The sequence below is a fragment of the Telopea speciosissima genome, chromosome 5, assembly GCF_018873765.1.
Source record: "Telopea speciosissima isolate NSW1024214 ecotype Mountain lineage chromosome 5, Tspe_v1, whole genome shotgun sequence".
NCBI classification, from domain to species: domain Eukaryota; kingdom Viridiplantae; phylum Streptophyta; class Magnoliopsida; order Proteales; family Proteaceae; genus Telopea; species Telopea speciosissima.
The window spans coordinates 14,212,792-14,236,699 of record NC_057920.1 but is presented as its reverse complement, the minus strand read 5'-3'; the positions used below and the strand labels follow the sequence as shown (position 1 = coordinate 14,236,699).

Genomic DNA, 23,908 nt, shown 5'->3' with positions numbered 1-23,908 from the left:
GTATCTTTAGATTTAAAAACAATCCTCTTTAAATCCTTAAAAAAGAAAATCCAGGGAAAACCGCAACTCAACTCATTATTGATTCAATTATCCAGGATATAGTATTTGTATCAGTCTCTTTCCAATCACTTTTCCTCTCTTGTAATTTCAGGACATGTAATTGTATTACTAATCGCCTGGAAAGGAAGGTCCTGTCAATTTCGTGTAAGACAGAGTGACCACATTCCAATCATTGGTTTCATGAGTTAGTTGTTCAGGAAGTCTTGTGTAATTCATGATTTTCTCATGAATGATTCTTTTATTTACCAGTAAAAATCCTAAATCACAAAGGCTTCGTTTGGTTGCAAAGGGAATTGAATGGAAGGGAAGTGAAATTTTCATTCTTAAAAAAGAAACTTTTATAATCATTACCAATTGAATGGAAGGGAAGTGAAATTTTCATTCTTAAAAAAGAAACTTTTATAATCATTACCCTATGTGACTATATCACTAACTCCAAATCATTACATATTTGATTATTAAATTCCACTCTACTTTGCATTCAATTCCCTTTGGTTTAAAATGTAAAATGTATCATTATTAAATATGATAAAAAATTTAAGTCGTTTATACAATGGCATGGAATAATGATTACAAAAGTTTCTTTTTTGGTTTGATAATTTTTACTTCTCTTTCCTTTTAATTTTCCTTGCAGCCAAACGTAGCCAAAGATTTTATCAATTGAATAGTTTTTTTTTAACAACCAACATGGTTTACCACCAAGTGCCACGTGGACTAATGCTTGATAAGTTTGACAATTTGGGGTTTTTCAAATAATTTTTAAGCATTATATTGTCATGTGGAGAAGTTAGATATTTCTGAAAATTAAACAATAACTAAATGATGTTGTGGACAATAAGATTATTGACTGTAAGTCCCTAACCAAACATTGCAACTATGGATACATTTGCTAGATTAGGTTCCAACCATGCATGTTAAAAGTAAAACACATCCCTCAAATCTATATTCCCATCCTCCCATAATGGCTATCCTTCACCTTTTTTTCTTTTTAGGAGATAGGTGGGCAATCCTTCTAACATTTTGGATATGCCTAATTGTTTTTCATAGAAGTTAAACATGTGGAAAAATATTCTCTAAGCCGCTAGGAGAGGTTACACTAGTACCCTTTTTTCTTTTCTCTAGCTCTCTTGTTTTCGTATGAAATGATCTCACTGTCCTCCCATATATAAAACCATTCTTTCACATCTCATTGGTGTGTTTCTCTATACCTTTTGCTTAGAGAACTCTCTCCCTTAGCACGTTGTCCCTTTTATTTAAGAGTACTTAGATGAATAATAGAATCGAAACATTCCTTACGAAGTATACGGAGAAGGTTATTTAGGATGACCCCAATATCTACTATATAGTAAATCGGATGGACCCCAATTTTGGTGGACAAGTAAACCTCAAAGTCCCCTATCCACATGTCAAGTTTTAGTCCAAAAAGATTTTGCATGTAATAGAATTCAATTTTAAAATTCTAGAAACTATAAAAGAGTGCACACATATACTAATGGATGAAAAATATAAAGACACATGAAAATATATGAGTGCATACTTGTTTGAAATTTGGCATATGTCTAATCCATAAGGGATACAATTAATCTAACAATTTGTTGCCGAAACAAACTATCCATATGGCTCCAAAATGGTAGACCATAATAAAAAGCTTATCATGGTGGATTGTCTAAATCAACTATTATGAAAATATAATCCCAAAAAAAATCTTCACGTTATCCGCTTAATGTACACATTCTCATATGGTTATTTTTATTCATTTTCTCTTTTTTTCCTGACCATTGTGAGTCTCTACACATGATGTCATATCGTGTTGTCATTGGTGTGGCGTGGGAGGTTCGCTGTACACTAGAAACAAGATCCTCCCCGTATAATATATATACCATCTCTTTCTCTCTCTCTCTCTCTCAAATAAATTACAATTGATTATTCGCAAAGAAACATCTCTTAGAACACTTGTGACATCAAGAATAGGTTGAAGTCTAGGCAGAGTTTGTTAATTAATAGTTATGATTTCGTTTATCAAAAAAAAAAAAAACTATGATTTCAAACTCAATGTTATCCAATGGAAAAACATAATACAAGGAGAATATTTTCTATCCAGGGAGCAGCCTCCCCTAGTAGTAGCTCCTCTCTATCTTTCTCTTCCTTGTGAAATGACCTCTCTGCCTCTTATTAATTGAACCAATAGAAGACATTCATTGGCTCTTGCCTGCTCATGCATCCACAACGATCAGGCAAAGAAACATCCTCCCCAAAATAAATTATAAATTGTATTGTTGTTACCTTATGTAGTTCAATAATATCCTATAAATATTCTTTCAAATACAGAATCCATGATCAGAATCAACGGCCTAGAGCTACTACTTCCTTTTCTGAAAATTATCTCTTACAATTCTCTATCCGGTCCATTTCCCCAAGTCCCTCTAATAGAGAGGTGGACCCCACCCGGACAGTGTGTTCGAGTAGGGGGTAGGGTGGTCATTTCCGCACACTATGAGAGGAATTGCAAAAAATGAACGGACAGGGAATTGCAGAGGATAAAGATCATTCCTTCCCTATAAAATATCAATCACGTGAATAAAACAATAGAGCTATGTCACCCCATTAATCATATACTAATTACTAAATGAAACAAAGCTATCTCTAGGGAATCGAAGCCAACTAATGAGCGAACAAATAAATATATCATGTGGCAAGTAGCCGACCCCAAAATTGCAATGCGTCACATGTTATCCCTTATTCCACTTTACAAGTTTCTTCTCACTCAACAAACTCTTTAGGAAAAGTACATCCATCAAGGGACATAAATGCTCTACCCCATATAATACAAATTCGATAATATCTCCCACGGTTCTTGATACCCTTAACCCCTTAGTTAAGAGATCTCCCTTGACCATGGGAGAAGTAAAACTAAAGTTTTTATTCCTATTATGCTCAATCAAATTTGGGACTTGGAAGTCCTTTATATGTTGAAATCCCACCCAGAGCTGTTTTTGTATGATTTCTATCCATCAAACAACTAGGACTTAAATAAATCAAAGCTATCTCCATGGAATCGAAGCCAACTGATGATCGAACAAAGAAATATATCACGTAGTCAACCCCTAAAACTGCAATGTATCTCATGTTATCATCTATTTCACTTCACAAGTCTCTTCTCACTTGACAAACTTTTAGGAGAAAGTTTTCCTCCACCGCGTGTGAAGGAAAAGTACATCCATTAAGAGTTATAAATGCTCTTCCCTCAATCAAGGATGACTGAGGTAAAGGAAAACTGCCTCCAACTTTGTATTCCTATTAAACTCAATCAAATTTGGGACTTGGGAATACTTTATATGTTGGACTCTCATTCAGGCTGTATTGGTATGATTTCTATTTCATGGGATCATAAAAGTGAAATTAGGTTGTTTGGTATGATTTTTCACCTAATTTATGAGAAATTGAAATCAATTTCACCTAAAATAGTGAAATAATTGGAGAGTTATTTCACTTATTTCATTGAAATCATTTTAAATATATTTTTCTCTTTATTTCTGCTTTGGTATGATGTCTATTATAATTTAAGATTGATTTTCATGAAATAATCAACAAATAGATTTTTTGTTAAGAAATTGAAATTGTTTGGTTGCATCAATCTAAAATATTTCAAGAAAAAAATCCATTTGGTAGTTCAATTATGAGAATAGGTTTTCTATATTTTTTGGGAAAGAGTGATGATGATGGTGATGAAACCATTAGGAGAAGAAGGGCGGTGTTTTAATCTTAACATGAAAATACTGCTTTTCCTATCAAATTAATCATTCTCACTAAAGAGAAAGAGTGGATGCAATTTCAATTTCAAAATTGAAAGAGCTTCTCACCTATTTCAGAATTTCTGTAAAATTTATTTTATATTTCATTGAAATAAGGTGCAAAAATCAAATCAAATTAATCAACTTCTGAAATAGAAATCACCCGATATTGAAACAGAAATCAGGCCAGTGTTAAATGAGTACATATGTGCAACAAGGACAAACAAGTCATTTAACTCTAATCTTACAATTGACTTAATATCTATTGATTTTCTAAGAAGAAGAAATAGAGACACCGGCAGACCCCCACCCCTTTCTCTCTCTCTCTCTCTCTACCTTTCTTGAAAAAAAATTAGGAGAGAAAATTCTATTTTCAAAGAAATAGAGTTGCCAAATGAATTTTCTATTCATAAATTTTTTTCATTATCTGCAATCAAACAACTTAGGTAGTGTTTGATATGCATTCTTGGAATGCATTCTAGGTGGATTTTACATTCTCAATCGATGAAAACAACTATTTTTATCATCTAAGAATGCATTCCACAAACACAGCATAGTTTCTTGACAAAAATCTATTTGTTAATTTATTTTAATAAATTAATATAATTTTAAAATAGAACCATACCAAAACAGCCAGAGAATTGAGATTTCCGTTTAAAGGTAGATCCATAGTTTGAGCCTTTGAGGTATCGCTATTGTATCGCCCGATACATATTGATTTTACAAGTCAGAAATCTTGATACCGTGCCAACATATGAAAAGGGGCAAAATAGTAAAATAATTTCATTTTTCAAAAAAAATTAAAAGCAAATTTGTCTGATACAATCGATCCATATCGGTATCGTGTCCACCCCGAAAAAGATCTTGTGCATCCAGGCAGCCGGACTGCATGTGCAGCGGCAGGCTCAAGGCGGCAGGCTTTGATCGCCTTACACCTGCTCGGGTAAAGTGCTTGGGCAGGAGTAAGGCAGTCAAAGCACATCGCCTTGAGTCTGGCACTGCACATGCAGCCCGGCTGCCCGGATGCACAGGATCCAGGTCCTACCCTGCACTAAAACATGGGTAGATCCGCCCTGCGCTCCCTGCTCTCGACCCGACAAGCTGATCACGGGACAATGGAAAAGTATCATAAAAATGTATTTTTGAGGGTTATAATGGTAAATTTATACGAGCTGTACAGACATGAGTCTCTCGTTTATCCTTGGAAATATTCTAGGCTTTCACTTCGCATTCGAAATTCCGCAAAGCCATTGCGACCAAAACCAACGGTCTTTCTGTACTTTCATCATCATCATCATCTTCTTAAAATCTTAATGATCATCGTCGTCTTCGCCAACCGACCTTCTCACCGGACAGCTTTTTAATGCATAACATAGTCAATAATGAGGCCAAAACGAACAAATTTCATGTTTATTCCTTTCTTCACTAACTAGTCTACCCCTCTCTGTTTCTCTCTCTCTCTCTCTCACAGTCTCTCTCCATCGAAATCTGTAATGGGCAGCACGGATGAACCCAAAAATCCATCTTCTCCCTACGAGTCCTCCTCACCTTCTCAGGCTCTTCTCTCGAAGTCTTACCCTTCGTCTTCGATAGAAGGCGGCGAGAATGAATCAGATGAAGAACAAAACCATTACCCACAGATCACCTTCAACTATGGCCCCAGACGTTTCCAAGACCTCCCTTTCATGGTCCTCTTTATTATCTTCTCCTTGTCCACCTTCGCTTTCGGTATTTTCTCCATTGCTCATCGAAACCCTAATTCTTCTGAGGTATCTTCCTATGTCTATGACTCCAACTCCACCTCCTGTGTCAAGCAATCTTTGTCGACTCCCCCCCTTGGATTATTCCATCAAATTTTTTATCTCCGATCCTTTTCGAATTATGCGTCGTCTTCTCATTTTCTGAGCGATCTGATTTGGACCCTTGTAATTACTTTCATTTTGAGTGTGCCCTTGGCTTTAGGACTTCTCTGGTTACTGAGGCATTACACCAAGCAAATCGTCTACTTATCCCTTCCTTTCTTTCTCATAATTCCCATTTTCTTCAATGTGTACTGGTTCGTGGCTTGTACTGTGAAGTCGAATTGTCGCGATGCGTTCCCCTTGGCTTACCGGATTGTGGTACTTGTGTTTGTGTTCCTGATTATTGGCGTGATTGTATGGATAATTGTGGCGAATTGGCATCGTATTGAGTTGACGGTGAGGATAGTTGCGGTTGCATCTGAAGCTCTTGCCAGGAATATGGGGTTGTTCGGAGTTCTTCCGTTGATGATTCTCGGGCTTGTTGTTTATTTCGTGCCAATTGTAGTTTTTTTGGTGTTTGCCCGGTTGAATGGGAAGATTGTTTCTCATGTCAGTAAAGGATCAGAAGAAGGGTATTCCTGCGTTTGGAAGCCTGATAGTTGGGTGCCCGCATACTATACGTTGGCAATTCTCACAATGTTGTGGTCTGCAGCAACCATGGTGGAAGCTCAGGCGTACGTGATTAGTGGGACTATTGCGCAATGGTACTTCTCGAAAGACCATTCGCCTCCGAGACGAAGTTTAAGGAACTCTTTAAGGTGAATTCTTGCTCTTGTTCTCCTTGCTAGGAGTTATTTTCATGGTGTTTGTTTGAAATGTTTATGATGCCTTTTATCACCAAATTTTTTAAGCTTTTGATCTCTTTTGTGGGTAGTCGCAACGTTCTCATTAACATGAAATACATTATGCTTGGTCTGGTCAACAAGTTCATGAGCTCGGAAAGATTTTTATAATTAAAAAGAGTTTAATTTGGTGAGCGCTTATAAGTTTGATAAAAGTAACTACCCACTACCCACTGATTCTCCTCAATCAAAGAAATTTCAAGTTACTGGTTAGGCCCTGCACATCAAATGCACCTGCAGTCCCTCAATTATGCTTCATTTAAATTTCTCTAAGACCAGTTTTATGTATAACCTTCAATGTTGGTGGCAACTCCACAAGATTTTAGATTTGAGTGTTCTAAAACGTGTGTAGAAACCTAAAAGACCAGAAGACAATAGATTCAATGAATTATGTGTTAGAAGAGGATGAAAAAGAATGAGCAGAAGTCTTGTGGGCTAGGAGCTTATCTAAGTATGTCGTATTACTGGATAGCATATGGTTCTCCATAAAATACTAATTCAGTATCAATCCTCCTTATATAACTGCAAAAACTTGTGTGCTGGCGATGGCATGGTGAGATGGACACAAATTTTCAATAAGTCAAGAGTTATCCCTAGTTGGAAACTATCATATAGAAGATTTTACTCCATTATGGGAAAGAATAAAACAAGTCATAGATTCTTCTAAACTTTGATTCTACAGTGACTCTAGTGTCAGCCTTACATTACAAACAGTTTTCTTATAATTAAGTTGAGGGTTTTATGCACAAATCAGAGGGTGGGCCTTGGTGCAACGGTAAAGGTTGCTCCATTGTGACCCAGTGGTCACGGGTTCGAGTCTGGAAACAGCCTCTTTGTGAAAGCAGGGGTAAGACTCTGTACATTTTGACACTCTCCAGACCCCGCAGTGGCGGGAGCCTCGTGCACCGGGTTCGCCGTTTGTATTTTATGCACAAATCAATTTCAAAGGTGCAGCTATGGCTGTGCTTTATCTGATTCCAGAAGGTTTGATTGACTACCCAAAGATGAGGTACTCTCTAAAGAAGACAGATCTATTAATGCTCTTGTGAAGACAGGCACTAGAAATATAAGTGAAAGGGAAAAAAAGAGGAGGGGGGTTGGGATGGAGAATAAAAAAAGACACAGACATAAGCCAGTAGAAATTCAGATCCTTGATAGTTGCATACTGGTTCCGTATCAAGGCACGTGAAGGTAGATCTATATTTGATGATGGAACATCGACACATTAGAAGCTCCCTATACAATATAAGTAAAGAGAGTTTCAATTATGGTATTTTTCTCATGGGGAAAGTAAAGGCAAGGGCCTACGGGAATGAACTTCAGACTGGATCCTAAATTTATTGAGGGAGAGAGCAAATGAGGATCCACGCTTTGATGTTCCACCACATAAGCATGATACTGTACACTCATCTTCTTTGCGAGGCTCTGATAGCCTTTGGGAGTGGTTTTTTTTGTTAAACTTATGTAGACTGTAGGCCTTTTGGGCTGGCAAATGGGACAGAACTACAAATGGCGATGAAGGCGGAACTTAATAAAGTCCACGCTATGACACGCTGCAGAGATTACCAACCGAACCAGCTGGCACCTTACACCTTCCATTAGGAGATGATTTTGATGCAGATACACTACCTTGGACCGACCCAAACCCATTTGGGTATCCAGACGAAGATGAACAGGGTCCATTTTGAGTTTTTGGATCTCCTAGGGCTTTTGGAATTTATGTTATTTGGGGAAAATAATGTCTTTTTACTTTATTTTATTCTGTTTATTTTAGAAGTTAGCTACATGGTATATTTAGTTTCCTAGTTAGAGAGTTTGTCTTATTTTTAGGAGTCTTTTATTTCTCTTTATATATGATGTAATCCCCGTCGTTGGAGACAGATTTGAAGAATGGAATAGTGAAGTGTTTGTAAGTGCCTATGAGGCCAAAGTGATTGTGCGATCTCCCCCCCCCCCCCCTCCTTTGCGATTTCCCCTCTTCCCTGCCAATCTAATTTCTTCTCTGAAATTCCCTTCTTCCCTACCGGCCCTCCACCAGATTTAGTGATGGCAATGAAGATAAATAACCAAGGGAGATGGAATCAAAGCATGCGTTAGCCTCATGCACTGGATACACGAAAAAATTTGATCAGTTCTTTTTCTTTTCTTTGTTTCTTTAAAGTTATTTGAAGGGTGTAAACTTTTCAACTGTAGTTTTATTAGGAGTACAAGTTGGGGAAGTGGTGGTGGGGGGGGGGGTTAGGTAGGAAGAAGAACTCTAAAACCCTCCCCTCCTGGATAGGATCCCAAGTCAAAAACCCCACTCAAATAGAAACCCGAAAATAGGCTGAAAATTCAAATCTCCTAGTAGGAAGGATAAGAACCTTTCAAAAGATGGGAATGATACGATGAGCGGTTTGGGAGTAATTTAGGAAACAGTGATCTCACAGGTAGAGATCCCAGAAACAATGAAACTGAAATTAAATCCAATCCAACCAACAGATTGGTTTAAAATTCAGATCAGACCTCAAGTTCAATAGTTTAAATAGAAGCCCTAAGGTTTCAATACAAACCAAAGGCTGGATTAAAAGTAATCTTGAAAACCCATATTCTGAAATAAAGAAAACTGGGACAAGAGAGAATTTTAGGTAACTCACAAACCAGCGGCCAGATGGCCACCAAACCAGGGTCGAGTTTAGGTCTATAGAGGGGCTAGATTATCGAGAAGTTGCAGGGTCAACAAGGCTCAGGTTAGGGTTTTATGAGATCAACACTATTGGCTGTGAAAGGTTTTAAAACAGAGCATACGATGGAGGTTTTAAACTGAAATTAACTCAGAATACTAGTGTAGTCCTAGATTGGTAGGAGACCTACTAGGAGCCAAACAACATGATCAAATAACAAAAGGGGCTGCTGGTTCGAATGGACAACACTAGGATTTAGGTCAATTCCTAGGGTTAGGATAGGATAGGATAATGGGAATATAGTTTATACGATTAAACTAGGCAGATTTTGGGGAGTTTAGAAAGCTAGATTTAGTTAGGCTTAGATGAGAATTCAAAATTTCAGAAATTAGGGTTAGGGTTTCAGGTTTTGGGTTTTAGAAATTAGGTCAAATTTAGGGTTTTGAAAGACAAATAGGGCAGCAGCTTGGGTCGAGTGTAGGGGGTGTTAAGGAGAGGCTGTGGTTTGAATTTGAAGTAATCCAATGGTTAAATATGGCTGGGCAGCAAGATCTAGGGTTTAATGGAGTTAGGGTTTATGAGATTCAAACAAAAAATAAAGGGGATCGATTGGGGGAAAGGATTAGAGGGTTAGAAGAAGAAATTGGGTGTCAAACTTACTGGAGATTCCATTGGCAGCAGCTTGAACAGATGTGAAGGATAGAACCACCTTCGAATTGAAGAAGATCCTCCCAGCCGTCACGGCGTAAGGAGTCAACCGGATTCCACTAGTCCCTTTCCACCTTGATAGAATCACAAGGATGCACACTCACAAGGAGCAATACTCAACAGAGCAGGGCAGCAATAATGGCAGCAAACAAAAGCTTTTCATTAATCAAATTCGTATCCAAGGCTTTGCCCCCTTACAACCTTATATAAAAGACTCAAAAATAGACTTCTACTCTAAAAAGGAAAGACCTAACCCAATCCTTATCCTATTAGGTAACTTAAACTGACTAGGAAACTAAAATACTAAAAGAAATAGACTCAAAACATGGCTTGACTTATAGAGTCCTAATCTAGCCCAACTTACATCACATGATCACTTAAATTGAACCAATTTGAACCGGTTCAATTAAAAAAACATAAAAATAAACTAAGTATTGGGCTAACCCCGTATGCAATCTATATACCCCTAGTTTAGGCTCATTAAAGTGGCCTATTACATAGAAAACGACTTATTTCTAAATAAATAAGCCCATTTCAGTGATGAATCTGCATCAACTAGTTACCTGTATTAGGGATTGTTTGGATAGTTGAAGGACAATATTCCTTGATGAAACCACGTACCAGATCTTCTCAATCAGTACTGATGTTGAGGAGCAACCCAAAGTAGTTGGCGGTAGAACAAAGGAAGAAATGAAATAATAGAAGAACTAAGGCTTCCCACCTGTGGATCAGAGTCTCTCTGTCCTCTTGGCTTCACACCAATGCTGAATCCCTCGGGTTGAATCTCTTAAGTTGCAGAGAAAACTCGATAGTTTATTTCATCAAAATCGTCTATGAGCCTGGGCTCTACAATGGTTTAAATAGAAACAATAATAGACTCCTACTCTGAATAGGAAAATAAATCCTAATCTAACTATGTTAACTTAGTTGCTGATTACAACTTAACTAATAAAACTTAAATAAACAAATTCCTTCTTGAAATAGGAATGTACTAAAGCAAATAAAACCCTATAGACTAAGCTCCTGCGAGCTGGCTGGTCCATCCATTAATGGTTGCTCGATCTCCATGAACCTGGTCTACATTAAGGTCTGGTTCAAGCTGGGTCGAGTGGTCCAAGCTACCTCAGGAAGTTTCTATTTCGAACTAGAAGTCAAAAAATTGGCTTAATGGGATGTTAGAGTGTGAGTAGCTGTTTATTTTAAGCGAAACTAAAGCATGATGGTGACATATGGCTTATTTCTTCTCTCCCTCTCTCTATTCAATTGGAGCTGTTCAAATCCAATTTTAGTTGATTATTGCTACTTCTTGTTTTTATTTTTTGCTATTGCTTTCACAAAATGTATGTTTTGATTCGATTGGAGCTGTTCAAATCCAATTTTAGTTGATTATTTCTACTTCTGGTTGTTATTACTTGCAATTCTATTTTTCAGAAGCAAGTAGACATAGCATCACAAAGGTTCCCATGTTTCCTTGCAAGCTAAATGCGAATCTTTGCCTGGTATCACTATTTTGGTTACATTTGCAAATAAAGTACCTGCTTGCAGCTCCTCAAAAGGCTCTTGGTGAGATTGGGGCTGGCACATCGGACCTTTAAGGTTCCTTTATTGGTTTGTAGGTACTGAGATTACTTTACAGCCAAATGTAGGGTGGAGAGTTCATTTTAGTTTTATTGCTTTTGTTTCATGCCCAAGAAGTGAACATAGTAGAACATTGAGAATTGCTGGGGTATCAATGATGAATTTTGTGACATTTTTTATATGATGCAGGAAAATCACAGGGGTGGGCTTACTTTAGCGGAAATAAGCCTTGGGTTCAGTGATTTTCCTGCATCAGGATAGGCCCATTTCAGTAGAGCATCTTAGGTGATTCAAAGGAGTATCAGAGATGGTATAATAGTATCTTGTTCCTAGGTGCACAAAGATGGCAAGTCTGGTTCTAGCAATTGCTAGTTTAGAAAAGTCAAGGGAGACTAACCTGGACTTAAAGGTTCCTTGCTCTAGAAAACACCAAGTTAGTTCCTACTTCAATGGGCTCTTGATATTTTGACATTCGTCATTTTCCCACTTCTGGGTCTATGTAGTTGAGACAGGGTGCGATATGAGGGAACCATAAGTAGACCATCGTCTTCATGATTTGACCAGTCATTCCAGACATGTGCACGTAAGCAGTTTTGATGTAGGACAAAACATGAAGAAATAGAGGTCAAAACAATGTTCATGTTACTGTTATCTGAACAATGTCACCGCCCTGTATTTTGCCTTTATGTGAATGCTACTAGACGATCTTGTGGGGCCCAAGACCAGATCATGTGAAGATTTTATCAGAAGACTCAATTTTGTCTGTATGAGGAATTAGGAGTTTAGTTTAGTTTCTATTTTTAGAATTATTCTCTTAGGTATTTTGTGGTTGTCTATTAAGCAACCTTTGCCTTTTAGTTTCTAATTCCAAATTTAGAAAGTAGGCTTAGCTTTTATTTAGAAGTTTCTATTTTCCTTGTTTTGATTTGTAGTTTGTTTCCTTTCTTGCAAGTTTCTAATTTTCTCTTACTTGTAAAGCAAGAATAGCTGCCCATAAATATGTAATGCCCTTAGAGGCCCCCCCCTAACGATTATGATGAATGAGATATGCCTTTTGTGCAAAGTTTTATTGTCCTATTGTGTGGATGAAGGGCTGAGAGGCCTGGCTGGTGAAAAACCCCTAGGGCTGAGTGAGCCGAATCTCCTTATCCCCTATTTTCTATCGTCTCTATTCTTCTTTTCCTTGCAATCGATCCCTGTGCTGCTGCTGCTGTTCTCTGTTGAGCAATCCCAGTGCTGTGAAGACTCATTCAAAAGCTGCAATCAACCCCAAACACTCCAAGACTGTTGCTGCCATCAATTGAAGCCTGCTGCTGCTCCTACAAGTTGAATTGTTGCTGCAACTCCTAAGTCCATAACTTCACATCCTTCCATCAGAACCTGTGGAGATTTGGAGCACATAATCACACCATCAACCACCCCACTCGATCCCACTCTTGGCCTATTCTGCTGGCTGGATTGTTCTACACCACTAATCTTCTATTTTCATTTCCAACTCCCATCTCCACTTCTGACCATCAGAACTGAACCAAACTTGCAGCGAAGCTTCTTATCATCAAGGCCTATACTCGATCTTCATTGGACCCAAATACAGTACTGTTTGTAAGGTATTCCATAACCTTCTATTTTGGAGTTCTTTTCATATCTCAGCATCCAACCATCAGAATTGGATGAATTTTGGAGCATAGAACTTGTTCAACATCACCTCTACTCGACCTAAGTTTGGTGACCTTCTGCTGGCTGATTTGGTTCTTATTTACTAAGGCTTTGTATGGCAACGTTTCTGTGTTTTTTGAGTGGCTTTGGGTCTGGCGCAGTTTTGTGTTTCTGGGTCCTGAAATGCTGTATGGTAACACTGACAAAAAATGTTTCTGTAACTAAGAAGAAACAGAAATCTGTATGGGTCACACTTAACAGAATCGTTTCTGTTTACCAAAAATTACGTAAAATGCCACTTACACCACAGCTAAACCCATGTCCTCAATAAATGACTTAACCATGGGGACCTTGAGCAACTCAATGACATGAGAAAGAATGATTATCATCAAAATTTAACACTGGGGTTAAAGAAATAAGGCAAGAGATACAACACAGGCACCAACAAACTGCAGGCACCTCAACATCTAAAGCCAACCTTCTCTAAGGATGAAAAATCACTTGATAACATCATTCCTGCAAACAAAAACTTTCTACTTTTCTCATTTTTCGCTGTGTAAACCATATTTCATGACACAAATTAACACTAATTAGAGGCAGAAATAAGGTTCCAATGTTAGTCCACTACTGCGATGGTATTTAAAATGAATCTCAAAAAAAAGACATGAAGAATTGAGACGACGAGAAAATAAACTGACCAGTCTGGTCGAGACTGTGCTCTTCTCTTCTGAAGGACCAGGAAATATATAGTCTCAACGACCATGGTGGGCATACCAGAAGCAATGTGCTCGTCTGCAGCTTCGCCACCATCAGCAGCTGCCGCAGTTAATGCTTGCTCGAAAGCTACCTCACCTATCAAAGTCAACCGAGCCAAGTCTTTCTCGTATGATCTCACAGCAGGGAGGCTCTTCTCTTTCTTTCCGTCCATTTGAGCGACGGCCTCAAGAATTTCCTGCTCGGTTGTCGGAAGAGCTTTGGGAGACGAAGAAGCTACCACATATATCGATTTTCTTGGTACTCTGGAGCGTTATCTGGAGAAAGGTATTGAATCTCTCTTGAGAAGAGACAGATTGAGGAAGCGGAACAGGAAGACGTGTAGATGGAGTATAAGGAGACGAGAGAGAAGCCATGGATGAGGGTTTCGATTAGAAAGTAATTCACAAACATAATTCCGGAGTTCTCCACTTAAGGTCTGTTCGTTTTGTCTGTTACTTCGATTAGATTTCTGGTTTGAGCTTAGCTGCTTCGAGTTTTTTCTGTTCTTGTGTTGCAAGCTTGACCGTTGAAGCTTTAGCTGACACCTATTGCAACGGAGAGTTGCAGAGGTCTAGCGAGAACGGTCTAGGTATTCTTGCGAGTGAAGAGAGAATGCGAGGTTTAGGGCAAAACATGCCTTCATGTTTTTCGTGGAAATTTCCAAAATACCCTCGTCAACTTAAGTGGGCATGATGTTTCTCCGAAAATTTGTAGAATTGTTTCTCTAATGTGAGAAACATGATTTTGGTGTTTTGCAAATGTATGCTAAAAGTCTGCCAAGTGCCCGGTTTATTTTAAAAAAACAAAAAATCAAACCAGACATACCATACAGTTTTTACCCCGTTTTTGTTCCAAAAAAAATGAAAAAACACGAACACTTTTTAAGAATGTTGCCATACGAAGCCTAAGTTACTAATTCCGATTTTGTTTCTAATTTGATGTTTTGCTGCAACCTATCATTGATCCTACTGTAGAGTGGTTCTTAGCTGAACCCCTTCTACATTAAGTTTTCTCACGTGAATAATTATTACCAGTTTGTAATGGAAATCCCTCCTATTAGATTGATAAGGTTAGTTCCCCCCTTTCCCCCTTCTAATTCCACATATCCATTAGTACATATTGGTGGATGAAATAGCTTGCAATTTTTCTCCTAATACTAGATTTTATTGTTCAACATTGTTATAGCTAATTTATCAGCCCTTAGTGTTCCATGGAGCTTTTTTTGAGACTCCTAAGGACATTCTCTCTAAAAATTTATGGGTATGTGCTGCGATTATAGTTTCTTTTAGTTTCAAAATCTGATTATTTCATGTTTTCCAGCTTGATACATTACCTTTTCATGAGAAAAAAATTGATTTTGCTTTTTCTGTAGTTCTATGAGTGCAACAGAACTGATCTGTTAGTAACCTTTTTGTCCTGTTCTAAATTTGCAGAAATGCATTTGGCCCCTCCTTTGGCACTGTTTGCTTCTCGGGTTTAATTATCTGTGTGGTTCGTGTTGTGCGTGCTGCTGTTGATAGTGCAAGGCGAGAAGATGTTGTTCCTGGGATAGTGAACATAATACTTCGTTGTTGTGTTAATGCTCTACTGTCAGCAGTTGATTTCCTAAACAAGTTCACGATCAACTTTGCTGCAATAACTGGTGAATGTTACTGTACTTCTGCTAAAATGACATATGAGCTTCTGAGACGTAATCTTCTTTCAGCTGTTTTTGTGGAGACAGTCTCCTCACGTATCCTGGCTGGAATCATCTTTGTCCTCTCAGCAGTATATGCAATTGTGGTGAGTCAAACTACAACCTTTTATTTCTGTGATAAATGGTGTAATATTTGCCAGATTTTGTAGTATTGGACATTGGCCAGTCAACCTGCCAATGTTTGATATATGGTTGACCTAATTGAACTAAAAGAATGATTGTTGTAACCGTCTAATGCATCAAACTTTTCTGGACATTTGAGGAACAAGCTTGATAGTGCTTCAGAAGTTGGGTGCACAGATGATGTGGTTACTATGATATTCCATCTGGCCAATTTCTCCAAAGTAACTGCTTATAGACTTGATAGTGATCTTGTGCAATCTGTCAGAGATTGATGATTTGTGATTATTTCAATATCCAGTTATTGTTATGTAGTCACCAGGTGGGGGGGGGGGAGGGAAACATTGGTGCTTTAGATCCTAAACTGCATTGACTTGTATCCTAGCAAGTTCAATGTCTTCCTGAATCTCTCTTTAGCATATGTTTGGTTACTTGAGAATCCAAACTTCCATCAAAGACCTGATTTGCATTGGATGAGGTGATGTAAATCAGGAATCGTGGCAGTTAGTATGTTATTTTTGTGATTTAATTCCCATGACCAATAGGAATTAAGACGACCTCCTCAAATTGGGGTTTGAATTTAATGAGAATCCAATGAGTCATCCATATAAATCTCATCATAAATTTTTTTCTAGTAATCTTTCTGGAATTTATTTTTTAGTTTCTTGCCATGAAGTTTGCATTCTTTTAATATGCAAATTTATGTGAATAGGTTTGGGCCATCCTGAATGCTGTCAGCAATCTTGGAGTAGACGCATACTTCGTCTCAGTTCTTGCCTGGGTTTTGCTCATTGTGGTGCTGGGCTTCTTTGTTCATGTGCTGGACAACGTGATTGACACCATATACGTGTGCTATGCCGTAGATAGGGACCGAGGGGAGGTTTGTAAACAGGATGTGCATGAAGTTTATGTCCACCTCCCCATCAGTAGGAACAGTAGACCATCTCTTGCCACCAGAACTCCACTGATTGTATAGGTAACTTAATCTCATGTGCTGTTTCACCTCTCCTTGCTCTCTGAAATTGAAACACCCCTCTTGAATTGTGCATACTGATACCTTGTACAATGTTGGCTATGGTTTTTTGTTCATTGCAAAAAATAAACAAGTTTATTTTTCCCATCTTGGGCAGTAATTCCATTGATTATAGGAGATCCGAAGACGCAGGTAAGCTTAGAGACCAGATGTGTTGAGTGCTTGAAATTTGAGATAGTTGCTGTCATGTTATCACAGTTTAGAATTTTAGATACTCATGAGGAATGTGCATACTGCACCAGAGTTCCTCTGATGCATGGACTAAAATCTCTGTGCACCTTTAGATGCATGGCTGACCTCCCCAGCTATTACAGGTGCTTAGTGAAGTCTCTGGCGGTGGAGGATGTCAAAACTCGGTGGGGTTTCCTTGGTTGACCAACAGTGAAACTGGACTTGGAAATTGTTGAATTTGGGATACTAATTCAGTTAAAGTTGATCTAGGGATGCTGTTGTATGTCTTCATCAACCTTGCATGCTGGATTCCCAGTAGCCAGAGGGTTGCATAGGATTGGGATGCAGCTTAAAACTTCAAGCCCATGACACTTGAAGGCACCCTTCTCAGAATGGAATTGGAACCACCAAAATGTATGGGCAACATGATTTAGGTCAGTTGTTTTATATGCGTTGGAATTGTTAAGAAAACTAAGGGGATTACATAGTTTTTGCTTAAATGTAGTGTTAAGAATAGAAAAATATATACGGTCTAGGTTGGTCTATATCCTCACTTGTACAGAGTGAGTGAATCAAAATTTGTACTATTGTAGTCCTAATGAAACTAACTATTTCAGAATGTTTGGTTATCTAACATGAATCTTTTGTTTCAGTTAACATTTTTGTATAAAATTGTACGTCTAACAGTCTTCAGCATCCATGATCCACCGATGTGATTCAAACCTTCTGATGGATAAGATAGGACCCAATCCAACAATATAGTGCTTTGTTGTTGGGCCAACATGGCTCCAGAAGATGTCTCTCAGGCAGCACCTTCAAGCACTATGGGCACATCTGATCTTATTGATGTGCTGCTTCAAGTGGAAGGAATTGATGGCGGACTTGGCAGTAGAACCTGGTTGGTTGGTGAACTGGCCACTCTACAGTAACTCAATCCAAAACTAACTGACTTTTAGAAATTCAGGTTCATTCTCCTACCTGGGTAAGATAGTTTCTTTCCCTCACGGTCCTTCCCATTATTACAATTACGGCCCTAAAGGCTAAAACTTATCTTAGTTCAGATTTCTCGATTTTTCCACTCTTCCATCTTCGAGTTCGTGAGTTGAGGTTAATGGAGATAAGAAAAGGGAGACTGGGAAAGATTGCTTGGTTTGCCGCCAATAAGGTTTGTTGCTGCCGTTGTCACAGTCTACAATCTACCATCGCCCGCTGCTTGCAGTCGCAGGTAGAAACAGAAGGAATTCAACGGCAGCTCTAATAAAATTGTTGTTGGAAAGGGTTTTCTGGCATTAATTATATGTTCTCTAGTGCTTTATAATAGATTTATGTCGTTTTTAAATAATTTAAATTGTTTTAAATTCAGGTGATGTTCACAGTGGAGATCAATGAGGTCCTCTTCATGTTTTTTTTTTATTGACACTAACAATGGATTCAGTGATGTTCTATCTATTCTCTAATGAAGGTAATCAGAGGTATCTCATGCCACTCGAATGAGACGAGAGACACAAGTGACAAAAAAAGGCCTATCGATTCGAGGATCCGTGAAGCAAGGAATATAAATGGCTCATAGAGGGGAAGGGAATAGAGTGAGAATTTACAAAAATTCACCCCCTTAAAAATAGTGATAAATATATTCAAGGAAAAAGAACGCCAATTGGTCGCATAGTTACTGTGCCTAGACAAATTAGTGCGTGAAAAGACTGTTCAATCTCCAGTAAAATGGAAAATCTCATCCAAACTAATGTTTCAGTGAACATTTTACCACCGTGTTGATGGTGGGATGATTAGACCGATTAGCATTCTCTTGAGAACAAAATAGGGTTTTGAATACAACAACAATTAATTGTAACCACTTTGGTTACAAACATATTTTTCTTAACCAAGATGAGAAAGGAGTTTATCAAAAAAAAAGGAGATGAGAGAAGAGAAAATAAAGAGAGACGTTGTTGGGGTTATTGATTTAGATTAAACATTCAAAATATCTAAAACTGACAAAAATAGAAAAACTATTGGAAGCGAGGATGGGGACACTAGACATTGCGTCTTAATTTCCAGTGGAAAAATATTCTAAAATAATAATAGATTTTCTAAAACAGGGACATGAAAGTAATTTTATCTCAAATGGTGAGTCAGCGGGACCCAACAAATACACTTCATTTGTCACTCATCCTGGCGGCCATTGGATTTCTACAAAATTTCCACCCGCCGCCGTACACCGAATGAGAGATAAACAGAGGGCACTAAGCAGTATCGTCAGCTGATCCTCCGGAGACAACGAGGAACCCCTATTTCTGCCACGTGTGCTACCGCACTATGACATGTGCATGACACGTGTTAATAGTGTGGACATCGGTGAACCTACGGTATCATAGATGAAGACATATTTGGAATAATACACTATGGATGTACCTTACCGTTTCCCAAGAAAGGTTCAAAGTTTTTTTTTTTTTTCTTTTCTTTTTCTTTTTCTTTTTTTCTTCTTGTTAGCAGAACAGCTCATGGTAAGATGACGAGTGATGAGCACATTGGGATTTTTTCATTTTTGTGTTTACCATCCTTAACCTTCCACCACTGAAATTAGAAAATCATTTCCTTCAATTTTTTTCCCTTTTTTTTTTCTACTTGCAAAGATTAAGGATCCCCCAACACCCGACATTCTCAAGAACCAAATTAAATTTAGAACCTCAAATCGATACCATCATCCATTCCGTATAGAGATATAGACTGGTGGATTGCAGTTTCTACGCTTTCGAAAAAGAAAAAAACCCTTTTCGTAGAGAGATGGGGATCTCAGATACAGTTCTTGCGAATCTGACGAGTCTTTATTTGGTGGCGATTGTGGGAATCAAAGCTTATGGTGTGATATCGGGAAGGGATTTCACCGGAGGATTTGTGTTGGTATCGTCGACGATTGTGATGGGAGCTATTCTCGCCGGAACACTAACTTGGGATGTATCAAGGAAAGCCACGCATGCTTTATGTCGAGATCCGACGGCAGAGAGGTGTCGAGGGGGAATCTGTTGGCACGGTGTATCAGTTCGATCGCCCATGTCTCAGGTTCGCTTCCACCTTCCTCATCAACCCTAGATCTCTCCGCCTCTGTAGATATTTATTTTCTACCTACTGTAGAGAAGAATTGAGGTTTCCAACGCGGAGTCACGGCGGACTTTTGTTTTTTTTTTTTTTTTTTTTTTGGTTTTTTGTTTTTATTTTCAACTTTTGGGCTTCAGGATTCAAGCTCAGGGGAACCTCTCGACTTTTGCTGTAGATAACTGCGACCATCTCTGCGTCGCTCGAACTCCACCCAAGGCCCTACGGAACTGGAGTTTGTTTTTTTTTTTTGTTTTTTTTAAATGTGATTATTATATTGAGAAATGTTGTATAGAAAAAGAATATAGAAGAGTATCTCTGCTTTTGTATCTATCTTTTAACTTGGCGAGTCTGATCATCAAATATAATAGTATAACATCTGGATTAGTCATATTTTAAATTTATTTTAATATGTTTTTAAATTTTTATGTATGTTAAGATATTTACGGTAGGCCAAATATTCTCGGGAGATGCAGGCTGCCCCAAAATGCCCGAAAACACATGGGGTGGCAGAAATACCATCCCCATGTGTCTGTGTTGCGGTACAGAGAATATCGATCCTTTACGGTATTTTGACTATTATTGTTTCAATAGACCTCTAGTCACTCCCTTGTCACTCCCTTGTCATTGGTTAGAAACATCAAGGTGTGGTGCTTGGCATGGGTCTCAGTTTTGAAACTCTTTTGCGTTCCTATATCTCTTATTCAGAGAATCTCTTTAAATATAATTAGTCTTTGTCTTTTTTGTTTTAATTAATGGAAAAATCAAAAGATTTTCCACTCATGATTAACAAGGATGCATCAACTGAGGGGTTCGGATGGTGTCCATAAGTTAGGGGCGCTATTCTCTGTGTCGCAGGGCAAGTTAGGGGCGCTATTCTCTGTGTCACAGTGAAGGCTATGCTCAGACACATGGGGTGGGCATAATGATCACCCTGCCTCTTGCACAAGCTGCTCATGTCCCTAGGCGTAGCCTGTGCTGCGGCACAGAGAACATTCTCCCCATAAGTTATTAGGAACATGGGGATATTATCAACTTGTTTAGAGAATCCTCCCTCGTTAAATATAATATATTTTTTTGTTTCAATTAATGGAAGGATTAAGTTTTTCCACACCCGCGTTTAACGAAGGATCCCTCTACCGAAGGGTTTAGATGGTGCCCATAAGGTATCGGAGAACATGGAGATATTATTAATTATGTACTATAGGGGATTAGGAGAAAGGGGGGAGGGGGGGGGGGGGGGGGGGGGGCAGCACATTTAATACCCAAGATGGGATGTACTTTTCCTCCAACCATGGGAATCGTTATCCTCTCTTGTAATTGCACAGTGTAGTACTGCATCGTGCAGCGCAGCAGAGGCCATGTGGCATAGCGGGTCCCACATGGTGCACATGGCCTCTGCAGCCGCCGCACGATGCAGCGTAGTAACTGCATAAGATAAAAATTTCCAACTAAGGTGCAGTAAAACTTTTGCCCTAAAAAAATGAAAAACTATTGTACACCTTGAATTCCCTTGTCGGGGATGAATGTGCAACCACAAGGAAGAACTCAAACAAACAATCATACACAATTCAAGGAATTTATCGTGATTCGACAAGATTGTTTACATCCACCCAAGAAAATCAGAGTTTTTTCACTATTTCTTAAAAAACTCCCTACATCACTCTTCACCTCACATAGTATTCTACTTTGCTTGTTACTAAGGTTTTCCACACAGAGACAATATATAGGGAAACCCAAAAACCTAATCCCCATATAATTACAATTCTATCATTTTACATGTAATTGACCCAAAACTCATCCCAATTACAAATACGTGGACCTGTAGAATACAAGACACACCCAACCCCAATATCCCTCTCACAATGTCTGTATTCCATTCATTCTCTCTATTACTTCTTTTATGAACCATGCTTCCCCTCCTCATTGGCCACACTTGGGAAGCTTAGGCTACATTAGGGTTCAGAGGATGCCCAAACACAGTGTAGGCACCCAACGAAAGACGAAAATCTTGCCCCTCCCCCCCCCCCCCCCCCATGATGCATCTGTGCACGTTGTCATTGGCCCTCGTGCACGTGCAAGAGCCACTCTCGTACAGAAAACTCTTTTTGTTTTTTAAAGCGAGGGAAACCCTTCTACCCTAAATATAGGTCACATATATGCATCACTCGAAAAATCAATTGTTAGAATAAATAAATTCTATTTTCCTATCCCTATTTTATAGGTTTCAATGCCAAAAGATCATGTAAGCCATATGACTTTTTGCAAAACTCAAACTTAAATTTTAAGTCACTTGATCAAAAGAGTCTTTGTTGTTTCTGTTAGTGAGAGAAACTTACATCTCCTTCATAAAATAGGTAGTTCTAATAATCACAGCCTACTTGATCAATCAGAAGTCTTCATTGGCATCATTGTATCAAATTTTCAAACCATTGGCTGTCTCATTTTCTCATTTGTTATTGTGTTATTAAATTTTACCCTTAATTTTAAATTTTATAAAATGCAATAAATATATTATTTTTTAGTAGACTACAATGGTGATGTCATGTATTAAAATTATATCAGATATTATATTATACTATTGAGATGAGTCATCAAATTTGATATATTAAGGGTCAAACAAATAAATAAAAGCTTTGCCTGTAATAAGAGAAAAGCTTTGCCTGTAATAAGAGAAGCATCAAGCACTTTAAATTTTAAAATTTGCTCTTTGATCGAGTAGCTTGTTTTGCTGTTGAGCCATATCGTTATCATGTCGTTGTTCTTTGCAATGAAAGCCTATCCTATATGACGGTGGATTTTCAATAAATAAATAAAAGGAAAGCAGTCATCATCAAATAAATCACTTAAGGCCTTGTATCCTATTCGACCAAATCAAATCATGTCCCAGGTTTATTGTTGTGGATGTCTTTTCACAATAATTGTGAATGAGAAAATACCAATTCAAATTAAATGAATTGATATTAATCCGCGTGGCCGGCATGGTTCCTGCACCTAGACACAAAACTATCCTATTCCCATGGAAAATGCAGTCCTGTTCTCATGAAAATGTGGAAATTCCGCCCAGGTCAATATTTGTGTACACGCTCCTATTGGTCAACACGTGTGCAAGCTCAAGAAACCCTGAGAGCATTCTCTTGCCTTTACAAGATTATATCCCCTTGATTTCTTTTCTATTATTATGCTCAAATAATCAAATCAAAACTGGTGACCTAATCTTTATTATATCCCCTTGATTTCAGTATCTTACTTGGATTCAAAATCGTTACCGTACTTGATACTTATATGTATATGAGGGAACTAGAATGTTAAATTAAGGATTTTTTCGACGGAATTCGAAAGGCTCCAACGGCTTCTTCCGAAAGCTTCGTAAGTTCCTGAGACAACTGTTGTCTCTTTAACTCCTGTCTTGTGGCATAACAAAATGCATTGGATGGCCCGGATTTGGGAACAGTACATATGCATCTTATACTTGACGACCTACAAAAGCTACTCCTGTAACTCATATCGGAGCTGAGAGAATAGGGGGCCTCTAATACAGGTAAAATGAACCACCTACGTACAGTGTCACGCGTGGGCCGTGCCTACCAAATCATAATCCCCCGAAATAGACGCCAACTTTAAATCTAGAGCTTACTAATTGTATCCAATTCAAAATAGGAAAACGATTCCGTAGTATCTCAGCAGTCTGAGAAGGTTCAACATGTCAGGGATTCAATTCCCAAATGGGAAATTAAGGGAATTTCCACACGATCTCCAAATATAGAAGTTTGACGAAAGAAAAATTCTCCACATCCATTCCGTCCCCCAAAAGGAAACTACTAATTTGGGAGAGACGATGATCTAAGGAGGTACTTGATAGTTATGATGGTTTCAAATTTAATTGATTTATTTATACTTGATTATGAAGGTTTCAAATTTAATTTTGGAAATTAAGTTTTA

General features: G+C 38.3%; 2 protein-coding genes across 3 annotated transcripts in view; both read left to right on the top strand.

Annotated features, from left to right (window-relative positions):
- The first annotated feature begins 5,081 nt into the window (after positions 1–5,081).
- Positions 5,082–17,531, top strand: LOC122661253 (CTL-like protein DDB_G0288717). 2 transcript variants are annotated; one of them, XM_043856597.1, is made up of 4 exons: positions 5,082–6,411; positions 15,290–15,638; positions 16,385–16,648; positions 17,020–17,531. In XM_043856597.1, exons 1-3 carry the CDS (start codon positions 5,345–5,347, stop codon positions 16,646–16,648), a joined length of 1,680 nt encoding a protein of 559 aa, XP_043712532.1. In that variant the 5' UTR covers positions 5,082–5,344; the 3' UTR covers positions 17,020–17,531. The 2 variants fall into 2 exon arrangements, with proteins under 2 accessions (XP_043712532.1, XP_043712534.1); XM_043856599.1 differs by lacking the exon at positions 17,020–17,531 and adding an exon at positions 16,779–16,801.
- An 851-nt stretch (positions 17,532–18,382) lies between these two features.
- LOC122661344 (DEAD-box ATP-dependent RNA helicase 28) overlaps positions 18,383–23,908 on the top strand; it is a 39,619-nt gene continuing 34,093 nt past the window's right edge. Inside the window, exon 1 of the mRNA XM_043856706.1 lies at positions 18,383–18,402. The gene's annotated coding sequence lies outside the window, so the exon portion shown is untranslated. The remainder of the gene's footprint in view (positions 18,403–23,908) is intronic.